Source organism: Podarcis pityusensis, assembly GCF_964106645.2.
Source record: "Podarcis pityusensis genome assembly, chromosome: 10".
Taxonomy (NCBI): Eukaryota; Metazoa; Chordata; class Lepidosauria; order Squamata; family Lacertidae; genus Podarcis; species Podarcis pityusensis.
Window position 1 is genome coordinate 55,773,571 of NC_138035.1, and position 23,798 is coordinate 55,797,368.

General features: G+C 40.6%; 1 protein-coding gene and 1 long non-coding RNA gene across 2 annotated transcripts; both read left to right on the forward strand.

The window, feature by feature from the left end:
- The first annotated feature begins 927 nt into the window (after positions 1-927).
- Positions 928-23,798, forward strand: CAPZA2 (capping actin protein of muscle Z-line subunit alpha 2). Its single transcript, XM_081023844.1, has 10 exons — positions 928-1,161; positions 11,737-11,800; positions 12,373-12,424; positions 13,045-13,108; positions 14,094-14,300; positions 14,450-14,529; positions 15,331-15,409; positions 17,092-17,163; positions 21,836-21,898; positions 22,813-23,798. The coding sequence occupies exons 1-10, from the start codon at positions 1,123-1,125 to the stop codon at positions 22,951-22,953; spliced, it is 861 nt and encodes a 286-aa protein (XP_080879970.1). The 5' UTR covers positions 928-1,122; the 3' UTR covers positions 22,954-23,798.
- Positions 1,230-9,209, forward strand: LOC308486777. Its single transcript, XR_013991298.1, has 3 exons — positions 1,230-1,397; positions 4,126-4,565; positions 5,595-9,209. It is a non-coding gene; the product is annotated as an uncharacterized lncRNA (long non-coding RNA).

Consider the following 23,798-nt stretch of genomic DNA (forward strand, 5'->3'; position numbering starts at 1 on the left):
CCGAACGTCCGACGCAGTGTAGGAAGCTGCTACAACCAATTGGAAGCCATGCCTTGGTTTTTGAATGGTTTCATGAGTCAAGTGGACTCCCGGAACGGATTAAGTTCGAGAACCAAAGTACCACTGTACAGTGGTAACTCGGGTTAAGAACTTAATTCGTTCTGGAGGTCCGTTCTTAACCTGAAACTGTTCTTAACCTGAAGCACCACTTTAGCTAATGGGGCCTCCCGCTGCACGATTTCTGTTCTCATCCTGAAGCAAAGTTCTTAACCTGAGAAACTATTTATGGGTTAGCAGAGTCTGTAAACTGAAGCGTCTGTAACCCGAGGTACCACTGTATTATGTTTTTATATATGTTGGGAGCTGCCCAGAGAATAATAATAATAATAATAATAGAATTGGGTGTCTCTATTTTCATCTGAGAAATGTTGGAGGGTGTGCAGCAACTCCTCCCTGTTTGGTGTTCCCAACCACCAAGAAAGAAGCGCCGAAAGAGCAAAAAATCAAAGGAATAAGAAATGAAAAACCCTGAAACTGCAAAAGGCTGACAACTTGGGGAGTTGTGTAGGAGGGGGAGTGAGGAATAGAAGCTACAGAGCCAGGAGGCTGGAGCGTTATCGAAGCCCTTTTATACCGTCCAACATTTCTCCAATGAAAATAGAGATGTCCAATTCATTCATGTATCATTATTATTACTACTACCCGCCCACCTAACCGGGCTTCCCCAGCCCCAGCTTCCAACATAGATAAAAACATAATTAAACATTAAACATGTTGTACGTCTAGTGAACATCCCCTTGGCGGGGCGGGGGCGGCACCCCGTTCTTCTCCCGAGCAGAAGGGGCCGTACCCCTCCCGGCGAGGCCGCTCTGCGCATGCCTCCGTCCGCGCCCGCGCCTCCCCTCCCTCCCCCGCCTCTCTCGGGGACGCGCCCGGAGCCCCGCCCTTCCTGCTGAGCGAAGGGCGGAGGCGGGTAGAGCTGGGCCTTTGCTGCTGCTGCCGCCGCTCTTCCTCCTCCTCTTGCCGCTGCTGCTGCGGATTCGGGTGCCGCCGCCTTTCCCTCTCCCTCTCCCTCTCCTTCCTCCTCCTCCTTCTCGTGGCCGGACAGGGGAGAAAACGAAGATGGCGGACCTGGAAGACCAGCTCTCTGAGGAGGAGAAGGTGAGGCGGGTGTCGTCGCCCTGTTGGGGGGGGGGGGGAAACAGGGCTGCGTCGCGAGGGGCGGCGGTTGCTGCGCGTCAGCCTGAGGGGGGCTTCCTTCCTTCCTTTCCCTCAGCCCCGTGAAGAGGAAGGAAATGGGGCCCTTGTCAGCCGGTGGCCGGGCAGCGAGAGGAGGAAGGCGGCTCTCCTCTTTCTCCTCCTGCTGTCCGAGGGCCCTTCCCGCCGCTCCTTGTACGGTGCGAGCGCTGAAAATAGGCTCCCGGCGCCGGGCTGGGGCTGCGGAGGCAGGCGGGGCAGATCCGGTGTCTGCTGGGCGAGACTCCCCTCCCCTCGGCTGCTTTCTTCTTCCTCCTCCTCCTCCTCCTCTCGGCTTCCCCCTCCCCCTTCTCTGAAGGCCCGAGCTGATGGGTGGAGGGGGCGGGAGGGCTAAGGGGTTTTGCCTCCTCTTCCTCCGCGGCCGGCTCTTCCGGGTGCGAGTTGGGCAGGGCAAATCCCGCCACCACGTCGAGGGCTTTTGGGGTGGGGAGGAAGAGAAATAATCATAGGGTGTTTCTTCTGCTTCTTCGTCTTCTTCTTCATGGAATTGTAGAGTTGGAAGGGATCCTGAGGATCATCTAGTCCAGCGGTTCCCAACCCTTTTTTTTGCCATGCCCCCACCTTCTTGTTTAGTCGTTTGGTCAAACTCATGCTGGTAGCTTCAAGAACACTGTCCAGCCATCTCGTCCTCTGTCGTCCCCTTCTCCTTGTGCCCTCCATCTTTCCCAACATCAGGGTCTTTTCCAGGGAGTCTTCTCTTCTCATGAGGTGGCCAAAGTATTGGAGCCTCAGCTTCAGGATCTGTCCTTCCAGTGAGCACTCAGGGCTGATTTCCTTCAGAATGGATAGGTTTGATCTTCTTGCAGTCCATGGGACTCTCAAGAGTCTCCTCCAGCACCATAATTCAAAAAAATCAATTCTTTGGCGATCAGCCTTCTTTATGGTCCAGCTCTCACTTCCATACATCACTACTGGGAAAACCATAGCTTTAACTATACGGACCCCCACCTAAGCATCTCTAAAATCCTGATGCCCCTCCCCCCATGACATATAATTCTTATTATTCAAAAGGTGAACTATTCACGTGGAGGAAGCCTAAAAAGCAATTAACTCGGTCTAGACAAGCTTCCAAATTGTGCCCCACGTTGGGAACCATGGATCTAGTCGCAGCACTTGGGGTGGGGGGTAGGGAGGAAGAAAAATAGTCATAGATTGCACATAGATTGTACAGATTGCACATGCAGGTTGCATGCTGTATTCAGTTGGAGTGGTTTTTTATTATTATAAAGTGTGGGTCTTCTGCCCCTTCTCTTCCATGTTCCATGTTCATGGATAAATTCTGATGCATTTTATCTATACTCCCTGAGAAGCATGGGTTATTTCTGATTCATTAATACGTGATCAATTAATTTCATTTCGAGTGTGTGGCGTAAGAGCTCTGCTTGAAGAAAGAGCACCGTCTGTCTCCCCTGTCGCACATTCTAGGGCCTAGTCCTGTTAAATCGGGTTTTGACGAAGGGTTGGTTGGAGTGGTTTGTGCTTCTTTATCCCAAGCACTGAGTAGCTGAAGGCTTTGAAGCATCTGATTCTTTCTTCATTCATGGGTTTCATTCTTTCAGCCTTGCCCAACTTAAAGATGCTCTGTAGACTCTTAGATATGAGGGCTCAGTGTGACTTTGGGGAGGCGGAGTTCACATGTTACATAATAGGAAACTAATGTTTGCCCCCAAGCATACTTGTGGATCCATCTTTCTGGCAAGTGTACTTGTAGCATGTGCACATGTTTACAACAGGTGTCTGTCACTTGCTTCTGCTGTACTTTTAGATTTCCGTTTGAAGTTGCACCTTAAAATGGAAGTTCCTCCACAGTACAGTGGACCCTCGGGTTGCAGACATGATCCGTGCGGGATGCACGTTTGCAACCTGCAGGGTTCGCAACCCGTGTCTGTGCATGTGCGGGTTGCGATTCAGCACTTCTGTGCATGCGCAAAGTGTGATTTAGTGCTTCTGCGCATGTGCGACTGCCGAAACCCGGAAGTAACCAGTTCCGGTACTTCCAGGTTTCAGCAGTCCGCAACCTGAAAAAACGTAACCTGAAGCAGGCGCAACATGAGGCATGACTGTATCTGGAAAGGGTAATTGTGAGTCTACTTTGCAATTGTCATCTGTAAGAGGGGAATCCTTCATTTCTTTTAAAGGCATGATAATTACTATAAATGTCAATTCCTTATTATTGAATTCCACTGCCCTATGGCAGGGATGTCCACCCGGTCGATTGCGATCTACCGGTCGATCGTGGGGTGTCCCTTGTTGATCCTGGTCGATCGCATGATCCTGATCAATCTTCAAACACACACACACACACACACACACAACTTTGGCTCATCCTTCCCCCAAAAAGCTCAACAACTTTGGTCCAATCAATGGGTAGATCACTGCCAGTTTGTTTATAGTGGGAGTAGATCGCAGTCAAGTTGGATGTCCCTGCCCTATTGTTTAAAAATGTGTACCTTTATTTTCAAGAGAAAGTGCTAGGCTGAGGAACAGCAACACATAAGTGGCTTGCTCACTTTCGTCTCTCCATTTGAGCTCATATTAACTGCAGTTGAAAATGCAAGAGATTTTAGAGCTATTGGATAGTGGTCTAAATAACAAGACAATGATGCACTGTTTACATTGTCTTTAGGTATTACACTATCACTTTCCTATCATCAAGTTTTCAAGACAGAGCTAGCTACAGAAAAATGTGTAGGTGTTCATGAAAAGCTTTTTACAGCTTTGCATCTTAATACAAGAAAATTCTGGTGTGCAAGGAGAAATTTTTAAAAAAGAAACTAAAATAGCTTAAGTGACTCATTCTAGTTCCTGTGGGTAATTGTGTGCATACAGTTCAAATGAAATTTGTTGAGTCTTAAGTTCTGTTTTCAGGTCTTGTCAAGACATGCAAAGAGGTCTCCCTTCTCTAACATGGTCTTCAATGGCAATCCTGTGCCACCATATACTTCAGAGTTAGCCTTATTGAACTCAGATCGACTCAGTATAAGATTTGGCTGTGTAAGGTATTCTTTCATGTTGCCTTAAATTTCTAATGATACAGTTGTGCTGTGTAGTTCTGTTTACATGCACCCCTGCCCTGAGTAAGGAGGCAATGCAATGCCTGCTTACAGAAATCACTTTCTTTCAGTAATTATTAGCTAGACACAACCTTCTTATTAGGTTGAATAGAATAAAATAAAAGGAAGTTGCCTCATAATTTCTTCCTTAATGTAATAGATTTATGTCATGTTAAATCTGTTACATCTTTAAGTGCCACAAGGTTGTTCTCGTTACAGTGGTAATGCTTCTTATTCTCTTGTGTTCATTATCATGTTTGATAGCCAGTGTAGCACCTTTAAGACTTATTTAATACGATCCCTCCTTGGTGACTCAGTCAGGATTTTAGTGGCCACATTTTGCACTAGCTGTCATGTCTGGAGCACCTTAAAGGGTAGACCCTTGTAGAGTGCATTACAATAATATAACCAAAAGTCTGCCAGAGGGTGGATCACTGCCAGCAGGTCATTGCAGTCCATGAATGGCTATAACTGGTGAACTAATTTATTGAAGGAAGGCACTGAAGTGACCTGAGCCTGCAGTGGAAATGCTGGAACCATGAATGCCCCCAAGCTATGTACCTGATCTTTAAAGGAAAGTGCACCCTGTCCAGAATAGGTAGTATTCCCTATTGCCAGGTACAATAACCATTGGCCCACAGCACCTCTAACCTGATTCAGCTTAATTTATTTAGCCCTCCAGCCCATCACTTACCCTAGACAACAGTCCAGCACTTGTACAGCCTCACCTGATTCTTAGAGCATGGATGTAGAGCTAGGTGTCATTGTCATACCAATGACAACTTCCCTCCTACAGCAGATTCATATATATGTTCAAAAGCGTGAGGGACCCCACATCAGAACTGCGAAAGGGTTGAGCAGAAGTCTCCCAGCTATCTCAAAATGACCTGGAAGGTAGGAGTGAATCACCACTGCACCATGCCTTCCACTCCCAAATCACTGAGCATCTTGAGGAGGATACCTCATTGATCGTATCAAAAGCCACCTGAGAGATGGAGAACCAACAGGGTCACACTCCCTTAGTCTCTCCCAACACAGGTCATCAATTGGTGCCAAAAGTGTGCCTGAAGCTAGATTGGAATAGGCTCAGATGATAATACAGTTCCTCAGAGCACATCTGAAGTTACATGGTAACCACCATCTCACGCATCTTGCCCCAAATGTACGTCACCAAGTAGAAAGTGCACCCCAGAACAACAGAATTATCTTTCATCTCTCGGTTCAGTCTTGCTCTAGAAGATTGGGCATTTGCTCTGTCATCACACGGTCCCTAGTACCAACTAGTTTGCTTTGTTTTGTGTTTAGGGAAGTAGTACAAAAAACATAAATGAACATGACCAGTTAGCGATTACTTATTAACCTAAGATTCCAGTATATAAATAAGCATGATGAGGGAAGTATGTATAAATAGAAACAAAGAAAACCCACAATAAACCCTGCATAGGTATTTTCTGTAGCCTTCTCAGAATTCCGGTAGATAAATGCATATGAGACAGAAGCTGCAGCAAGTGAGAGCCTTGGCAATTGTTTCTGCAATATATCTAGAATACTTACATTTTCATTTGGAAACTGAATTATAAATTTCTCTGCTTGGCTGAAATGGAAATAAGATGCTGATTAAGAGAAGCAGTATTTGACTTCTTTCCAAATTAGTAGAGATTTACATTGTAAGGGATATTCTCTGAAAACTGGGCTATGATAGCACTCAAAAGCTATATTGCTTGCTCTGGAGAACCCAGCTCCTGGTACAAGGCAGTTTTCATTTGAGATACTGCTTTATTATGAATTTCCCTTTTCTTAGTTCTAGGCTAGTTCACTTGTTCTTTTGCCTGCTACAACAGAAATTTAGTTCAGAATTTAAAGTTCTGTGGCTGAGACAGTACACCATTGAGGAGGATTTGTCTTATCAGTGTAAGAATGTTGACTTAGATTCTAGGATAAGTGAACAAAAGAAAATAGAAGGTTTCTTATACCTTTCTTTGGCCTATCTGCATCCCACTGAAAAGTCTCTTGGGCGGGGGTGGTCTTGAACAATGCTGAGGAAGTGGGGAGTTAACCAAAGCTGAACTGCCTTTCACTCTCCTCCTCCAGTAAAGTCTCTTCTTTGGGAAGGGCAGTAGATCAGCAGTAGAACGTCTGCTTTGCATTCAGAAAATCCCAGGTTCAGCTTCCAGTATCTCAAGTGACGGGTGAGAGAGACCCCCAGTCTGAAACACTGGAGAGCCACTGTCACCTATTGAGCTAGGTGAACCAGTTCTCTGACTTGGTATAAGGCAGCTTCCTCTGTTTGTATGCCACATGGTTCTGGAAAGCCACTCCCATCACTCTTGAAGAGGCTATTCGGGATGATAAAGGCAGCTGCAGAGGCAAGGAGACTGGAGACTTTCCTTCTGTGAACTTTCCTTCCATTCATTTACCTTAGAATATCATAAGCTGTCTTCGCTGTACACTTCTTTAAAAGGGGAAATGCAGATGCATTGAGCAATAGTTAAGGGTGTGCTTGATGGAAAGAATTTGAGGAACTTCCTGTTTTTCCGAATTCGGGGCACCACTTTGATTGTATACTAAATTTTCCTGCCTCATCAGATTTCACTGGCTTGGGTCAGGCATAACCAAGATTTGTTTGGGAGGATCAGGAGCAAATCCTGTATACCTTCTCTCCACTTTCACGTTTGGCTAAATGAATAACTTCCTGGTTTTCAGAAACGATAGCTGTGATTACATCTGAACTGGAAGACCACATCTTGCTTACGCCCTGTAAACCAGGATTAAATTGTTGAGGGCTTGTTTGTTTATTTGAGGGAATCAAAATAGTGCCCCTATAAATACTTTTCATGAAAGGGTTATTTACGCAGGCACTTTGATTACCGTCTCAGAGTTCCATTCATTGGGACTACCATGTAGAGGCTGTGCAAAATCCTTCTTGGAAGTCCATTGGTACCTTGGGTTACAAACGCTTCGGGTTACAAACTCCGCTAAGCCGGAAGTAGGTTGAGAACTTTGCCCCAGGATGAGAACGGAAATTGTGCGCTGGCAGCAGCGGGAAGCCCCACTAGCAAAAGTGCGCCTCAGGTTAAGAACGGTTTGTGGTTAAGAATGGACCTTAGGAATGAATTAAGTTCGTAACCTGAGGTACCACTGTATTTCTGTTCTTGAACACTTTTACTCCTTAAATTTTAGAGTGCTCCTGAGTGAATCCAGTGCCAGCCACTTCAGAGCTTCCGAATGGATAGGATAACTACCAAAAGCAGCACATTTGGTGCCAAATTTCAATAGCGCTAAAGGGAAACCACGCTTATAAATCAGCAGGAGTGCACTCTAAGGCTTCTGATTGTTTATTTGTAGTTGTAGCCTTACGTGTCCCCCACTTGTCTTATGATGTCCCGTACCTGATGTCAGGCAATCAACAAGTGGGCATTGTGGAAGGAAAATGATTCTGCAGGCCAGATTGGGAGGCCTGGTGAGCCTAATTAGGTCTGTGGGCTGGATGTTCTCTGCTTGGGACTTCTCGCCTTCATGAGTTGTGCACCCTGTTGTAGGAAACTTGACAGTGGCCAAAATCAAGGTGAAACATGCATACTGGGTTTTTACATGGCATGTTGCCAGTGCTATAGACTTAAAGATTCCTATACTTTGCAGATACCATATTGAGGAACCTTTGCATATCTTCCATCAGCATATCCACTCAAGGGATATGTAGGGAAGGATTGGTCATGACGGGCAAATTGCCTTCCAGGAAATCTCATTTCCCATAAATTATCTTACTGAGGAATCCTGGGGTTTCTAGGAAATGGATATAGTTTGAAAAACACTGTGCTTATTCAAAGACTGCAACAATTACATTTTCACAAGGTCTGTTCCAGGATTCCCAGGAATTTATAAGTGTCTGTCATAGAGCATTCTTCCTTTGGAAACACCATTACAAATTTTCTTGCAAGCACTGCTATTTGATCCTTTTCAGAATCCATTTCCAGATTGCTGACTGGAGCAAACTATTTGGTTACTAGGACAGGTAAAATTTCAAGTCTTCTGTGTTTCGGTTTAAAGTATTATCTGAATAAATGGAACATGGCAAGCATGGCAGGGGGAGGAGAAGTGCTATAAAAAGGGGGCTGATAGAGATAAATGGTTAACTATATTGCTGGTTATACATTCAGGTACGTAGTCGTGTTGGCCTGACGCAGTCGAAATATATAAAAAAATAGTCCAGTAGCGCCTTAGAGACCAAATAAGTTTGTTCTTTGTATAACCTTTCGGGTGCATGCACACTTCTTCAGATACGAAGAAGATTTATATTGCTGGTGTATTTGCTATGTAATGTTGTCATATTTAATGTGAGAAGGTCCGTGTGCTTTTAGGAAGGGAGAATTTCCACCACTGTAGCACTCCAGAGCTGTACTTGCTGAAATTCTGTGGAACTACAGCAAATGTAACTTACCTGTCCCATGTTGAATCTGACAATTGTATGAGCTTGGAAGATATATAGGGTACCTTAACATAACTGAACAAACTGCAAATGTAAAATTTGAGTATAGTTTATTGTATCATTGACCCTCCAGTTCTTGACCATTGCTTTTGATTTTGTTGACATATTTAATATTATCTTCCATCACAGATCTCAGGTCATGGTTCAGTAAAATTAAATTTAAAACAACAATACAATAAGGAAACTGAGCATCTAAAACAATTGCTATATTACACTGCAAATTGGATTTTTATTTAAGTCTGAGCTGACAATTAATGACCCACAAATGCGCAAGAAAATAACCATGTTTTAACTTGACACCAAAACATAAAAATAGTTGGCACCACCAGTGATATCTCAGAGGGGAGGACAGTCAGGGTACCACCACGGGGAAAGCCCTTTCCTGCATCCCCACAAAATGAGAGACTCCTAGAAGTGGGTTCCCAGGCTGGCTGGCATTTGGGAACACAGCACAAGGGATTTTGCCAGGTATGTGGGACAACCCACATGCCAATCATGTGATGTCATAACAGGGTGGTTGACCTCCAGAGCCAAAAAGTCTTAAAATCTGGGAAGGACAATATAGTGAGACATGCATCTTCATATATCTTGGTCTGAAGTATTTAAGAGCTTTGCAAGTCATTACTAACAGCTTGATCTCAAACCGGAAGTGTTGTGGCAGCGGTACAAAACAGGTGTCTCATAGCTCTGACAAAAATGATTTTTTCAAACAGTGCCTTTTTGCAATTATGAAAGGAGGCTTTAAGATCCATTTTATTGGAAAATAACTTTAGTTCTGAAAGCCTACATTTTGAGAAGATTTCCAAACAAGGTGGCACAAACTAGGAGGATTACATTTTACTTTGTGTGCCTTTTTGGGTTTTATTGTTACGTGCAGTTCACGACCAAATCCAGGATTTCTTAGATACCGAAGGCTACAGTTCTTAGTATAGCCGTATGTAATGTAAGACATGGGCAAAAGATACAGCATTTCACACGTTTTGTAGCCAATCAGCTCAAGATTGAACTTCTTTCTTTGATGTAATCTAGCTGTTCTCTGAGTAGTTTGAGGAGGCAGCATATGACCAGCCTGCTTTTCTTTCTGATATGGCATGAGTTGCTCAAGACAACTCAGTGAGCTTCAAGGCTGACTGGAAATTGTAAACCACCCACAAGTCAAATATTGTGTTTGCCGCACTGCGTTGACTCTGGTGGCCTAGCTGTGTGTCATGAACTATATGATAGCATGCATTTCATGTTCAGTTGTAAAGCAGGGGATGGTTAGAATGCAGAGCGTAATGCAAAGAATCAGAAGGCAAGAAGAGGATGCAACTTTTCTCCTAGCAGAGCCTGCTTCTGGCTATGATCCTGGCCAGAAGAATAGCAGGCCAGGGGCAGTGGGTTGGGGTACGTGGAAGTTCTGCAGTTTGCATTATCCCCCACCCCATGTCCCACTTTATATCTGGCCAACCCCTGTGCTTGAAATTGTTCTATTTTGTTTATATCTTCCTGAGATCTTTTCTTGCTGTCTTTTGATAGCCATGTATTTTGTTGATTCTTATCTAAACTACTGTAGCTTGACTTCAAGAACTCAGAATGGTGCTGATGTGCACATTGTCATTGCCTTATATAGGCATGTACATGCCAGGTTTTTTTTTTTTTTCTTCCTTAAACCAAATCAATTTCCGTTGTGGTTATAGTCAGGAAAGCTAGTGGTAAGAAGAGCATTTCAGTTTATGTCATCTCATATATGCCTTGAAAACACACACACACACACACCCTACATGCCTGCTTTTAATATTCAAGAGGAGGTAGGATAGTATGCTTGCGACAAACTCCAGATATTCTTGAAGAAACAACACACAACTGACTTTTGGGTTTTTAGAAATGCCACCCCATTATCTTAACTATTTCTTTTTAAATGCAAAGTAATTACTATATATGAAAGAGCTGTTTGAACATACTTGTTTTTAACGTTTTCTTAATTAAAGCCTTTTTATCATACATGCTAACATGTCTTCTCAAAAGTTTATTTCATTTAAATGAGAAGGACTTGTTCCCAAGTAATGCTGAGGATTGCAGCCTTGGTTGTATAAAGCTGGGATTTTGACCTGTATAAATCCAAATCCAAATGAGTAACACCTTGTAATATCAATATACTATTATGCACTTGATGCATTTTTGCCCTTGTCTTCTGAGGAGCTTTGAGTGTTTTATAAAGCTCAGTAGTTCAGACATTCAGTATGGAAGAGATGACTTAGGAGTGATAGCAGTGCAGTCACAACTATAGACCTGCCCAGGCTAGCTCGTCTCTTAAGCCAGAGTTGGCCAAGATTGAGTCAGGAGACAGAGCTTCTCTACGTCTCAGCAGAAAGCCAGTCTGCCTTGGAAGATGCCGTAGAGAGATTTTTGAAATATTAAGCTGTGTACAAATACTTTTAAATAAATATGTTGATGATGCTTCCGGCAATTATTTAGGACATGCTTTTTAAACACAAATGTAACCTTGTTTTGCTGAGACTTCACAGAACTACGTTGTGTTTCCTATTCCAGAAGCTAGTCCCTCAGCTATGCCTCAGGGATTTTCATACTCAGTGAAGTTCAGATTGTTACATTTTCTATTACAATTCTGTCTTTAAGAGTACCTTTGTGAACGTTTTGTGCTGGTTATTTTGTGTTGGAAGTTCATTGGTCTGGTTTGACTGTAACAGGCAGTAGAAGTATTTCTTCATTTCACAAAGCATCTTGCACCACCTATTTTATGCTTCCTCTTCTAAATTAACTTAGCCAAACATCTCTCTTTAACACAATACTTTGCATTCTAAGGTGGTATTAGGATGTAATTTGGAGCTCAGTTATTTTCCAGTTAAACTTTTTAAGTTATTAAAGAATTAAACAGATTTCTCCCATTTAAAACTATCCTATGATTACTGTATGATATACTTCTTGTTTCCATTTTAGGTGCGCATAGCAGCGAAATTTATCATCCATGCTCCCCCGGGGGAATTCAATGAAGTCTTTAACGGTGAGTTGTCATCCTACTTTCTAGCTCTCATGTTGATGGTTTCAGTTACCCTTTATGGAGGATTTAAAAAACAAACTTTTGAAAAAAACAAATCAAGATGACACTTTGGAACTTCACATTGCTTGCTCCCATGTTTCCTTTTCTGTGTCTATTAATATAATTTCAAGACTGTTAGAAGAGTGTTCCACTTCCTATTTTAAAACGTATCAGCACTTTTTGCCTAACTTTTGCCAGGTGATCCCCCTGTTACATTACATAAAGTAGCTCTAACATCACTTGCTACTGCTAGAAATCTTTGCCAATTTGTTTCTTCTGTGGTTGGCATTGCAGAGTTATAGCCAGTTTTGGGAAAATTCCAGGAGCATTAAATGCCTACCAGTTTAATGCTAGGACCCAGGAAGTTGCTATTTTCCATCTCTGAACATGGCCGGTACCCTAAAACTGACAGTATTTTTCCATGCTTTATCATGACTGGCGTACGTGGTGTCTTGTAATAGATTACTTCCTCTCGTGGAAAACATGTATTTTCCGATTAGCAATTTCACCGTGTACTAATGCTCAGTATTTTTCAGATGTTCGATTGCTGCTTAATAATGATAATCTTCTCAGGGAAGGAGCAGCTCAGTAAGTATCACCACCATTTATTGCTTCTTTCAATGTGTTAATGCTGAACGGATGCATTTATGGGCAGCTTTTAATAGGTTGTGTGAGGATGGGATAGAACAGCCCCCCCCCCCCGCTTTTTCATTGTGTTCCTTGCTGATTGGTGCTCTGAAAGATTGAAAACAGCCTTCTCCCAGAAGTAAGACATATCTACTCAATATGACTTTTTTGGGGAGGGCCAGTGATCCCAGCCCCTAGGCCAGCAGCAGCAGGACTTAAAAGGGCAGTGTAATCACTGCTGCATCCATAAACCTGCGGCTCACACTGACAGGAATAGATAAGGGTGAAGAGGCAGGAAAAGTATGTGATTAGATTTTATTCTGCATATAATGTGTGAATGGTGTTAAAGATCACTGGGAATCCAAAGGTTTGTGCACATTATGAGATTTCTACATTCATAGTTTTATTATACAGGAACACAAGCTCTGAGCCCCTTAACACAATTTGAAAATTTATTAAGCACAATGGGTGGAGGAGGCGGAAAGGATTAGTTTCTAAATTGTACTCTATATCGCTTGATGTTTCTTAATGTTGCAAAAAAATTATTTTTACTTGAAGCTTCCTATCTTTGTCTTTTTCAGTGCATTTGCACAGTATAACTTGGACCAGTTTACTCCAGTAAAACTAGAAGGCTATGATGAGCAGGTATGACTATGGTTGAATTTAAGTTTGGTGTAATGGTCGGTGGCATGCTCAGTGCTCATTGGGCTGTGTTGGGGTTGGACTCTTTAGGGGGTTATTTTGTAATATATATATGTACGTACGTACATGTGTGTGTGTGTGTAGAGAGTGTGTAGAGAGAGAGAGAATATGTATAGTTCACTTTATAGCCCCAAGAGGCTCTCAGAGTAGCTTATGAACGATTCTCAAAATAAAATCACACTCAAACCTAATGCTAGAATAGAAGTTACATGATGTCTATATGAAATCAGTTCTTCGCTGGTGTCATTCCATGCAATAGCTCCCACCCAAATCCTTTGAGGCAAGGGGGTGAGGTTGAGTAGCTCAATCTTACTTTTTACTACTACTACTAACTACTACAAATCTTGAGTTTCCCTCTAGCCAACTAATGCCTCCCTTTTAAAAAATATATATTTTTATTAAAGATTTCTTAGTTTACAAAAATACATGCATTGTCTCTTTTTTCAAGTTGTGTTTTCTACAGATCCGTTTCATTTGTTGTGAGACATCAGTGTTACTAATACCTTCCTTTTGTGTGTGTGGTGCTGTATTGGCTCATGAGGAGACACACTTACCTCTGAACTTCAGAGATAGAGAGAATGATTAAATATATTAGTTTACTCTTTCTCAGTGCACTTTTGTAATGACAATCCCACAACTTGATCTTGGTTTTTAAAAGAACAATGTGTCTTTCTTTTCTAAAAGTACCACTTTATAAAATGAAATGTAGAATTTTTGAATAACAGTATTGAACTATTCTGGTTTCTCATAGAAACTAGGATTCCCCAACTAGAATTTGAAAACCAATGTAATGTATAGAGCTGCTGTGCCATGTCTTTAATTAAAAAGTACAGTAGTACAATAATTTTTCTAACGTTCCATTCTTTTATTTGATGGTGTTACCTGTGTTTTGTATAATCTTACAATTACCTTTAAACTCTTTGTGCAGGTTTTAATAACAGAACACGGTGACTTGGGCAATGGAAAATTTTTGGACCCGAAAAACAAGATCTCTTTTAAATTTGATCATTTAAGGAAGGAGGCTACTGATCCAAAGCCTCATGAAGTTGAAAATGCAATTGAGTCATGGAGAAACTCCATAGAAACAGCAATGAGAGCCTATGTGAAAGAACACTATCCAAGTGGTGTTTGCACAGTAAGTGTCGCAGGATCTAGAAATTGCTTGGGTGGGTTAAAACCATTATTTTGTCTGTTGGCTTGAATTCAGATATATGGCTGGTATACAAACGTAATAAATGAATGAATTTAGACCGTGGCATAACTGTCTTACATTTGTGTTACAAGGTGTATGGAAAAACAATTGATGGGCATCAAACAATTATTGCATGCATAGAGAGCCATCAGTTTCAAGCAAAAAACTTTTGGTAAGTATCATATCGGTCATCTGTAAATTGGTTTCTTTTCTATTTTATTTTGCTCACCCCACTGAAAGTTATATTGGACTTCCATTTTCAGCATATTCAGTGTTTAGAACCTATATTCATGGCACTAAAGCTATAGCAAGGGTTTGTAAACTCTGGTCTGCAGACAACCAGTAGTCTACAAGCTTCATTCAGGTGGTTCACAGTATACCTGCAAATATACGATCAGAAGTCATACAGCATTGAGCAAAAGTCATATAGCATTGCAATTGCTATAACAGTAGAGAAACTATTAAGTAGTTCACCACCAAGACCCTTGCCAATTTTCAAGTGATCTACGAGAGAAAAAATGTTTTGGGAATTACGGAGCTATAGTATTCAGATTTCAACTTTTGAGCACAATTACGCTCTGTGAAAATGAAAATGGGAATGTATTTGGAAAAATATTTTAGACAAACAGTGGGTTTGTGAAAAATGTCGTTAGATACATTTCCAAAATACACAGGTATGGGAAAATATAAGTACTGCAAATTTGCAGTACTTATTTACTTAGATAGGAATCCATTTCCAAAATGTATTTTCAACATGTTGGTCGATTTTATGGATTTCATCTCATGTGCATGGAAATTGTTTTGCAACTTTCTGCATATTGTTTACAAACTAAGTTTTTCAGTTTACACAATTTGCTTTCAATATCCCATCAAAGCATCCTTTTTCATAATAGTTTTTAAATCTAAAGGACGTGAAACTCAATATTTTGATTCCCCACAATGTTTGCTTACCTAAAGTTTTATTTCATTTAAGGAATGGTCGTTGGCGGTCAGAATGGAAGTTTACAATCACTCCTTCAACCACTCAGGTGGCTGGTATCTTGAAAATTCAGGTAGGCTGTCTCTAATTTATGGTGTCTGATTGATAAATCCCACGTAACTCTCAGAACACTTTCTTTTTTAAGGTTTATATTCTTCATTTCTACCGTTGATGGTATTCAACAAACCTTACAAATGTATAACATAAATCAAAGAAATGATTACACAATAGCAAATCAAAATTATTAGTGGCTTCCTGGGATGGATTAACTAAGAGAATTTATCAAATACTAAAGCATATTGTGTCAGAGCTATACAGTAAAACACAGCAAAAGCAGCGGTAGATGCATTAGGAAACCACTAAGTGCTGTCCAGAACTAAAAATAAACCCAGCTTACACTCAGTCAACCAAATTTCCTTGGTGTCAGCCAAACTTTCTAGGGATGGATTTCTATAAATAGGGTACAACCATGGAAAATGTCCTCTTTGGTAGTCGTCCAATCACTGCCAAAGGCAAGAGTGCCCATAGTGAACATAATAAGAGTAGTGACTAAGTTGTGATGCTCCAGGTGTTTGTGGGCTCTTGATCATTGGCCATGCTGGCTGGGGCTGATGTTTTTTGAAATATGAACAGCACCTGGAAGACCTGAAGTCAGATACATCTGGCCTACCGTGATAATTTCAGTAACCAGGCAGATTTATTTGGAAGAAGTTGTATTCTAATCCCAGTCTATTCAGGACTTTATCGTTGAGAACCAGTACTTTGGGTTCTGTTGAAACAAATGGTTACATAACTATTATAGTGATGATTTATCAGTGAATCAGTACAGTGGTACCTCACATTACAGACGCTTCAGGTTGCAGACTCCGCTAACCCAGAAATAGTACCTTGGGTTAAGAACTTTGCTTCAGGATGAGAACAGAAATTGCGTGGCGGCAGCGGGAGACCCCATTAGCTAAAGTGGTACCTCAGGTTAAGAACAGTTTCAGGTTAAGAATGGACCTCCAGAACGAATTAAGTTCTTAACCCGAGGTACCACTGTAATTAAAAGCCTACACCTTGAAGTTCTAAGCATTTATTCCGCTATACAGTTGGCTAATCTACTTCTAAATAAATTGTTGTTACTATTTTTTTTAAGTATCTAAAGAAATAAAAATAAAGGCAAATTCAGTAATTGTGGATATCAGGTTTTTCAACAAAATCTTCCCTTTACACTCCCTCTCCGTACATTCTGAAAATATGTATTCTGGAGTTTCAAAACCCTCTCCTTACTTCCCTCATCCCCCCCTCCCCAAAAAGAAATGGAAAAAAAACTAGAAGTGAAACAAAAGGAGCAAACATCTAAATCTGCAGTCCATATTATTCAAATAAAACATGCACTCTATTCTGTGCAGAAACTAATGGGAAAAGAGACAAATGCAAACACCTCAGTCTACTAAAGGTTGTGTTGCTTTGTTGAGAGAAGGTTTTGTCAGTGGAATGGGAAAGGAAACTCGTTTAGGGCTTGGGGGACCTTATAGAGCAGACTTAGGAGATGCATGAGGGACTGCAGGGGAGGGGGAAATACTGAAAGGGCTTCCCTGTTCTGCTGATAGAAGAAGCCTTCCATCAGCAGAATGACAATGCTGGGTAGAACCATAAGTGCTAATTCTTACGCAACTGTTTTGAATGGGGTGCAATATTGCTCACTCTTCCTAATACGCAGTGCCGTTATCCCTATGCGGTAATCTTTATCCCGTTTAACTTTGTACGTAGGTTCATTATTATGAAGATGGAAATGTTCAGCTAGTGAGTCATAAAGACATACAGGATTCTCTAACAGTGACTGTGAGTATCTTTCTTTTGTAGGAAACATTTTTAATTAGTCACGTAAGGTTGACTCCAGAGTTAAATGTATGTGTGACAAGCCTAGTTTCCCCTGAAAATTTGCTCCCAGGGGCGGGGGCTCCGCTTGATAGGATATATAGTGGTGCAGGTTGAAGGGAGGGGTCCTCAAAAAAACAGGTGATGGCACTTTCTATGTGTGGGAGTAATTCTTGTGGAAGGTGCCTCCACCTGGTTTTCAAGGATTCCCCTCAGACCCCAACACCACAATACAACTGGTTTTGAAAACCCCATTTCTTAAAAGAGAAAAACAACAACAGTGTGCCATGAAGAATGGGGTGCTCTGTTCGAGAAACGAAATATAATGCCCACTTCAGTATGCGGAACTAGATATATTGGTGTTTTTTAGTTCATGCCTGCACGATCTATGATGGAGCAACTATTTTCTGTACAGGAATTCATGCTTGGGAAATTAAATGGCTTTTCGGATGGCGTCATTTTGATGCAAAACTAGGCCAAGTAACAAGACTTTAGTCTGTTAAGAACGCTGTGAATTGAAGACACAAATCTAATCCATTTGATTTGGAAACATGGTGATTAGAGGAGCAACATTAGTGGAATTTACAGCTTCTAGAGCAGGCTTCCTCAATCTTGGCCCTCCAGATGTTTTGAGACTACAATTCCCATCATCCCTGACCACTGGTCCTGCTAGCTAGGGATCATGGGAGTTGTAGGCCATAAACATCTGGAGGGCTGATGTTGAGGGCGCCTGTTCTAGAGCCCTTAGTATTGAGTTTAAGTCATACCTGCTTCAGGAGCCTTGCTGGAAAACTGAGCAAATCTCTCAAACAGAATGAGAGCTGTGCTAAAGTACCATGGTCAGCTGTGACACTTGTGTCAATACACTTTCTGTGTCTTTACTATTTTCCCGCTAGTGCATGGTCCTATGTTGGTGGAAAGTACATAATCAGGCTCTTGTTTGGCAGATCAAAGAGTAGAATCTCAATCCACGATCTGCCTAAACCCAGCTCTAGCCTTCTATGTTAAACATATGCATTCTAATGTGTAATGCAGAAGGGGCAGTTGGCGCCTTGTTTATGAGCTCAAAAAATGGAGCTTTAATGAGTGTTGGATCCCTGAAACCTCAGTATAGAGTTGTCCTCTGAGTGACGATAAGCTGGGGAACAGAAACCGTAGTTGACTTGAGTTTCCCTTCTCTTCTCTGACTTGTCCGGAAAAGATTCTTGACTCGCTTCCAGAAGGGAAGTTTAAAAACTGCAGAAAGTCCCTCAAGGTCCACTTCTGACAAGATGAGAAAGTATAGGAATTAGTACTGAGCTTGTAAGTTACCAGTAAAAAAAACAACTCATGACAAACACCCCCATAGATGACACCTGTGTTTTGCAGATAATACTGCCAGGTTACAGGCTTGTTGCAAAACACACAGAGAATGTGTAAGCCCTTGAATAGTGGGGGGGGGGGGGACCTATGTAATTGTTTATATTCATTATATATATATTCATTATATTTTATTTTATTTTTGAAAAATATTTATTGGGGTTTACAATAAAAGTGAACATAGTGAACAGTATAACAAATCTTAACATAATTTCACATTTTCTTTGGACTTCCTCACATCTCCCGCTCCCACTTTCATCATTATAACTTTTTACCAGCAATTTATTATCTTATTTGCATTCTTATATCTCATTTATGTCTTTATAATCTTATAATTCTCAAAAAAAATTATATTTTCTCAATCTCACTTATTTTCTTAAATCATCTAGGTTAGTGGTGCTCAATTATTTATGATCTAGCATCCTGCTTAACATTCACTCAAATTACAATGCTTTTGTAAATAATTCTTAAATTTCTTCCAATCCTCCTCCATCTTCTCTTCTCCCAGGTCACGAATTCTGCCGGTCATCTCGGCCAGTTCCATATAGTCTATCAGTTGCATCTGCCATTCTTCCAGTGTGGGTAGATCTTGAGTTTTCCAGTGCTTTGCGAGAAGTATCCTTGCTGCTGTTGTTGCATACATAAAAAATGTCCGGTCCTTCTTTACCACCCCTTGGCCGACAATACCCAAAAGAAAGGCCTCTGGTTTCTTGGTGAAGGTATACTTAAATACCTTTTTCAATTCATTATAAATCATTTCCCAGAACGCCTTCACTTTAGGGCAAGTCCACCAGAGGTGGAAAAATGTTCCTTCACACTCTTTACATTTCCAACACTTATTATCAGACAGGTGGTAAATTTTTGCAAGTTTGACTGGGGTCATATACCATCTATATATCATTTTCATTACATTTTCTTTCAAAGCATTGCATGCAGTAAATTTCAATCCGGTACTCCACAACCTTTCCCAGTCCTCAAACATAATATTATACCCAATGTCCTGTGCCCACCTTATCATAGCCGATTTGACCATTTCTTCTTGTGTATTCCATTTTAACAGCAAGTTATACATCCTTGAAAGTACCTTAGTCTTTGGTTCTAACAATTCTGTTTCTAGTTTCGATTTCTCCACCTGGAACCCTAATTTCTTGTCATTTTTAAAGACTTCTTTAATCTGAGCGTAATGTAACCAGTCTCGCACTTTATCCTTCATTTTCTCCAAACTCTGCAGTTTCCAATTGTCTCCATCTTTTTCTAGTATTTCCCAATATTTAGGCCATTTAGCCTCCATATTGGGTCTTTTTCGGGCCTTAGCTTCCAAAGGTGAAAGCCACCTTGGAGTTTTATTTTCCAACAAGTCTTTATATTTTAGCCAGACATTAAACAGTGATTTTCTGACAATATGGTTCTTAAAGGCCTTATTTGCTTTAACCTTGTCATACCATAAATATGCATGCCATCCAAAAGCATTGTTAAACCCTTCCAAATCCAACACGTCAGTGTCTTCAAGAAGTAGCCAGTCTTTTAGCCAGCAGAACGCTGCGGCCTCATAATACAACTTTAGATCTGGCAGGGCAAAGCCCCCTCTTTCTTTCGCATCAGTTAATATCTTAAACTTAATTCTGGGCTTTTTGCCCTGCCAGACAAACTTAGAAATATCTCTCTGCCACTTCTGAAAGCACTCCGTCTTGTCCAAAACCTGAAGTGTTTGAAACAAAAACAACATCTTTGGCAATACATTCATCTTGATAGCAGCAATTCGGCCCAACAAAGAAAGTTTCAATTTTGACCAACTATCTAAGTCTCTCTTAATTTCTGCCCAGCATTTTTCATAATTATCCTTAAAAAGACTTAGATTTTTTGCTGTTATGTTTACCCCTAGGTATTTTACTTTTTTAACCACATTAAGTTCTGTCTCTTTCTGAAACCGTTCTGACTCTGTATCTGTCAAATTTTTCCCCAAAACCTTGGTTTTCTGTTTATTTAATTTAAATCCAGCCACCCGACCAAAATCATTAATCAGTTGTAATACTCTTTTCGTACTAGACTCTGGCTCCTGCAAGGTCAAAACCAGGTCATCTGCAAAAGCTTTTAGTTTATATTGTTTCTGTCCGACCTGAATTCCTTCCACCAACCGGTCCCCTCTAATCATATTCAATAGCACTTCCAGAACCGAAATGAATAACAAAGGGGAGATAGGGCAACCTTGTCGTGTTCCTTTTTCAATTTTAAACTCTTCTGTAACCACATTATTAACTATCAGTTTCGCTTTCTGCTCTGAATATATCGCCTCAATCCCATTCTCAAAACCCCGTCCCACTCCCATCCCTTTTAAATTTCCCATCATAAATTTCCAGGAGATGTTGTCAAAGGCCTTCTCCGCGTCTATAAAAATTAAAACTGCTTTTGTGTTTATATCTGTTTGCAAAAGTTCCAAAATGTCAATAATGTTCCTTGTATTAGCAAACAAATGTCTACCTGGGAGAAAGCCTGCCTGGTCCTTATGGATTACTTCATTTAAAACTTTTTTAAGTCTACTTGCCAAAATGTCTGCAAATATTTTGTAATCCACATTTAAAAGGGAGATGGGACGATAGTTCTTAAGTTGTGTCTTTTCAGCTTCCGTCTTTGGTATTAATGTGATAAACGCTTCCTTCCACGACTCCGGTGCCCTCTTTCCCTCCAAAATTTCATTGCTGACCTCCATCAAAGGTTGTATCAAGTAGTCTTTTAATGTCTTATAGTACTTGGAGGTCAGCCCATCTGGCCCTGGAGATTTGCCCAGTTGCATGTTCTGAATGGCTTGTTCAATCTCCTGTCGTGTTATTTTAGAATTCAGGATTGTCCTATTTTCTTGTGACAGTTTGGATAGTCCATTTTTTGCCAAAAATTGTTTAATCTCAGCTTCGTCTTGCGGCCCTTGGGTGTATAATTTTTTGAAGTATCTCTGGAAACACTTTCTAATGTCCACAGGATTCTGAATGTTTTTTCCTTCAACCTCTAAGTTTGTTACCGTATTTAATCTTTGTCTCCTCTTCAACTGCCAAGCTAACAGTTTTCCACATTTATTCGCCGACTCAAACGTTTTTTGTTTCATTAATTTAACCTTCCATTCTATTTCCTGATTTATCAATTTAGAATATTGTGTTTGATAAAGTTTAATTTCTCTCAGAGTTGGCTGTGACTTCTATATATTCATTATAATGTCTGAAATGACTGTCTTCAGGAGATGATTGTTTCAGTGCAATATTAAAAAAAAACTTCCCCTTTACCCTAGAATGAAACCCAAACAGCAAAGGAATTTGTAAAGATCGTAGAGGCTGCAGAAAATGAATACCAGGTATGTAATAAGTCTGCAACATACAATGTAGTTACTTTCCTGAATCTTTTTGACAATGTTCTCACTACAATATGTGTTCAGGAGCAGCCAGAAAATGGGTAGAAATATTCAGAATCTGAAATCCTTACTGGAAGAGAAAGGGCAAAGCTTTGCTGGGTATGTACCTTTCTATACCCACTTAATAAACGGATATACACCCTCTTTCCGAGGATTTCAGAATGTGAGTTCAAATATACGATGCTCAAAAGGCCACTTCAAGTAATGGGCACTACTATGGGGCCTTACTACTTTTTAAAGCCTAACTCTGGGTAAGGTTGTTGCTGTTTTTAAATAAATATCTGTGGTTGTAGAAAATGTTTGTCTTAAATCAGTCCTCTGAACTGAAAACATTGTATAGTCTGCAACGAATTTCAAATTTTACTTTTTGGGCATACCCATTTAGAATACAGCTATTTTTGTTGATGGGAAATGAACCTGTTCAGCCCAGACATTGTGTTTTCTTTTCCTGGAATGGATTGAGGAGTTAAGAGTAAGGAATTGCTTGGTTCTGTTCTCTTCCCCCTCCTTCTTTTGTATGTGATGAAACCAATTCAGTTTAACACAGCAAGGGCATGTGTAATTAATTCATAAAAGCCAGTAAACAGATGTGCATTTTTTAGGGGAATATGCTCCCCTCTCTATATTTTCTTTTGTGCCTTCCATAGTTGAAGGATGTCAAAAGTAAGATTTCTAGCTAATTGTTATCCATATTTAATTACACCATCTGAAGCACATGTGTTTCTTACATCAACATCGAAATAAGTTCCTTCAGATGCGGGCTGGTTTTGTTTTTGCAGGTTAGTTCTTGTTATATCTGTTTTCACATCAAACTGTGTATTTCTATAATCTACATGTTCTACCTTTTCCGTGAACAGACTGCTATCAGTGAAAATTATCAAACTATGTCGGACACTACTTTCAAGGCCTTACGACGACAACTGCCAGTTACTCGCACAAAGATTGACTGGAACAAGATCCTTAGCTACAAGATCGGGAAAGAAATGCAGAATGCCTAAAATGAAGGTTGCAAAGCTGGATCCTTTCGGTGTCCTTGTATACAAAATTAAAGTGATTGCAAAGGTATTCGGAATTGTTAAAGTCACCCAGTCAGCATGGGCATTTGCCGTTGAAAATCACTGTACGTAGTTTGGTTAGAACACAGGCTTAGCTAATTGACCATTTTACTTTGTCCTTTTGTTTCTCCTTTGAAAGGTTACAAAAAATCAGTATAGCTGAAAATGTTGAGAGCTTCTGATATATTTAGACTTTTTTTATAATGATGACATGCCTATAGTTTTCAGTTCAATTAAAAACAATTTGAGAAATGTTTTTTGCATCCGGTGATCACTTGTTGCTTCGCTTTCGTGCAAAAGGGCAGCTTCTAGAACACAGTTCCCTAGAACAAGTTGTTACTGGACATCGCCAGTTTCACATTCAACATGGATTTTAGCCATGTGTATTGTTGTAGGAATAATTATCCCTCCACTGTATGAAAGCCTGCAGAAAGCATTCTATATCCAAACCTTTTCAGTTACTTAGCTAGCTAGGTGTTAAGTTTTTTTGTTTTGTTTTTTTAAGAAAAAGGCCAAGGTCTAATGCTGTTTTTAAGGTGTTGAAATTAAACATTAGTGCTTATTTTGGAAATGCATTTAGTGCTCTGTTCCTGACAGCTGTTCAAATGAGATCGGATTCCATCAGTCCTCAAGTTAATTTTACCATGCAGCCACAATTGTATTATAACAACGCATATTGTAATATATATATAATCCTGTACTCGTTACTGTGTCTGCCAGTTTTTTTCTCTTGGATTGAACTGTACTAAAATTCAATGTGACATTAAAAAATGCAAATTTTCTATTTA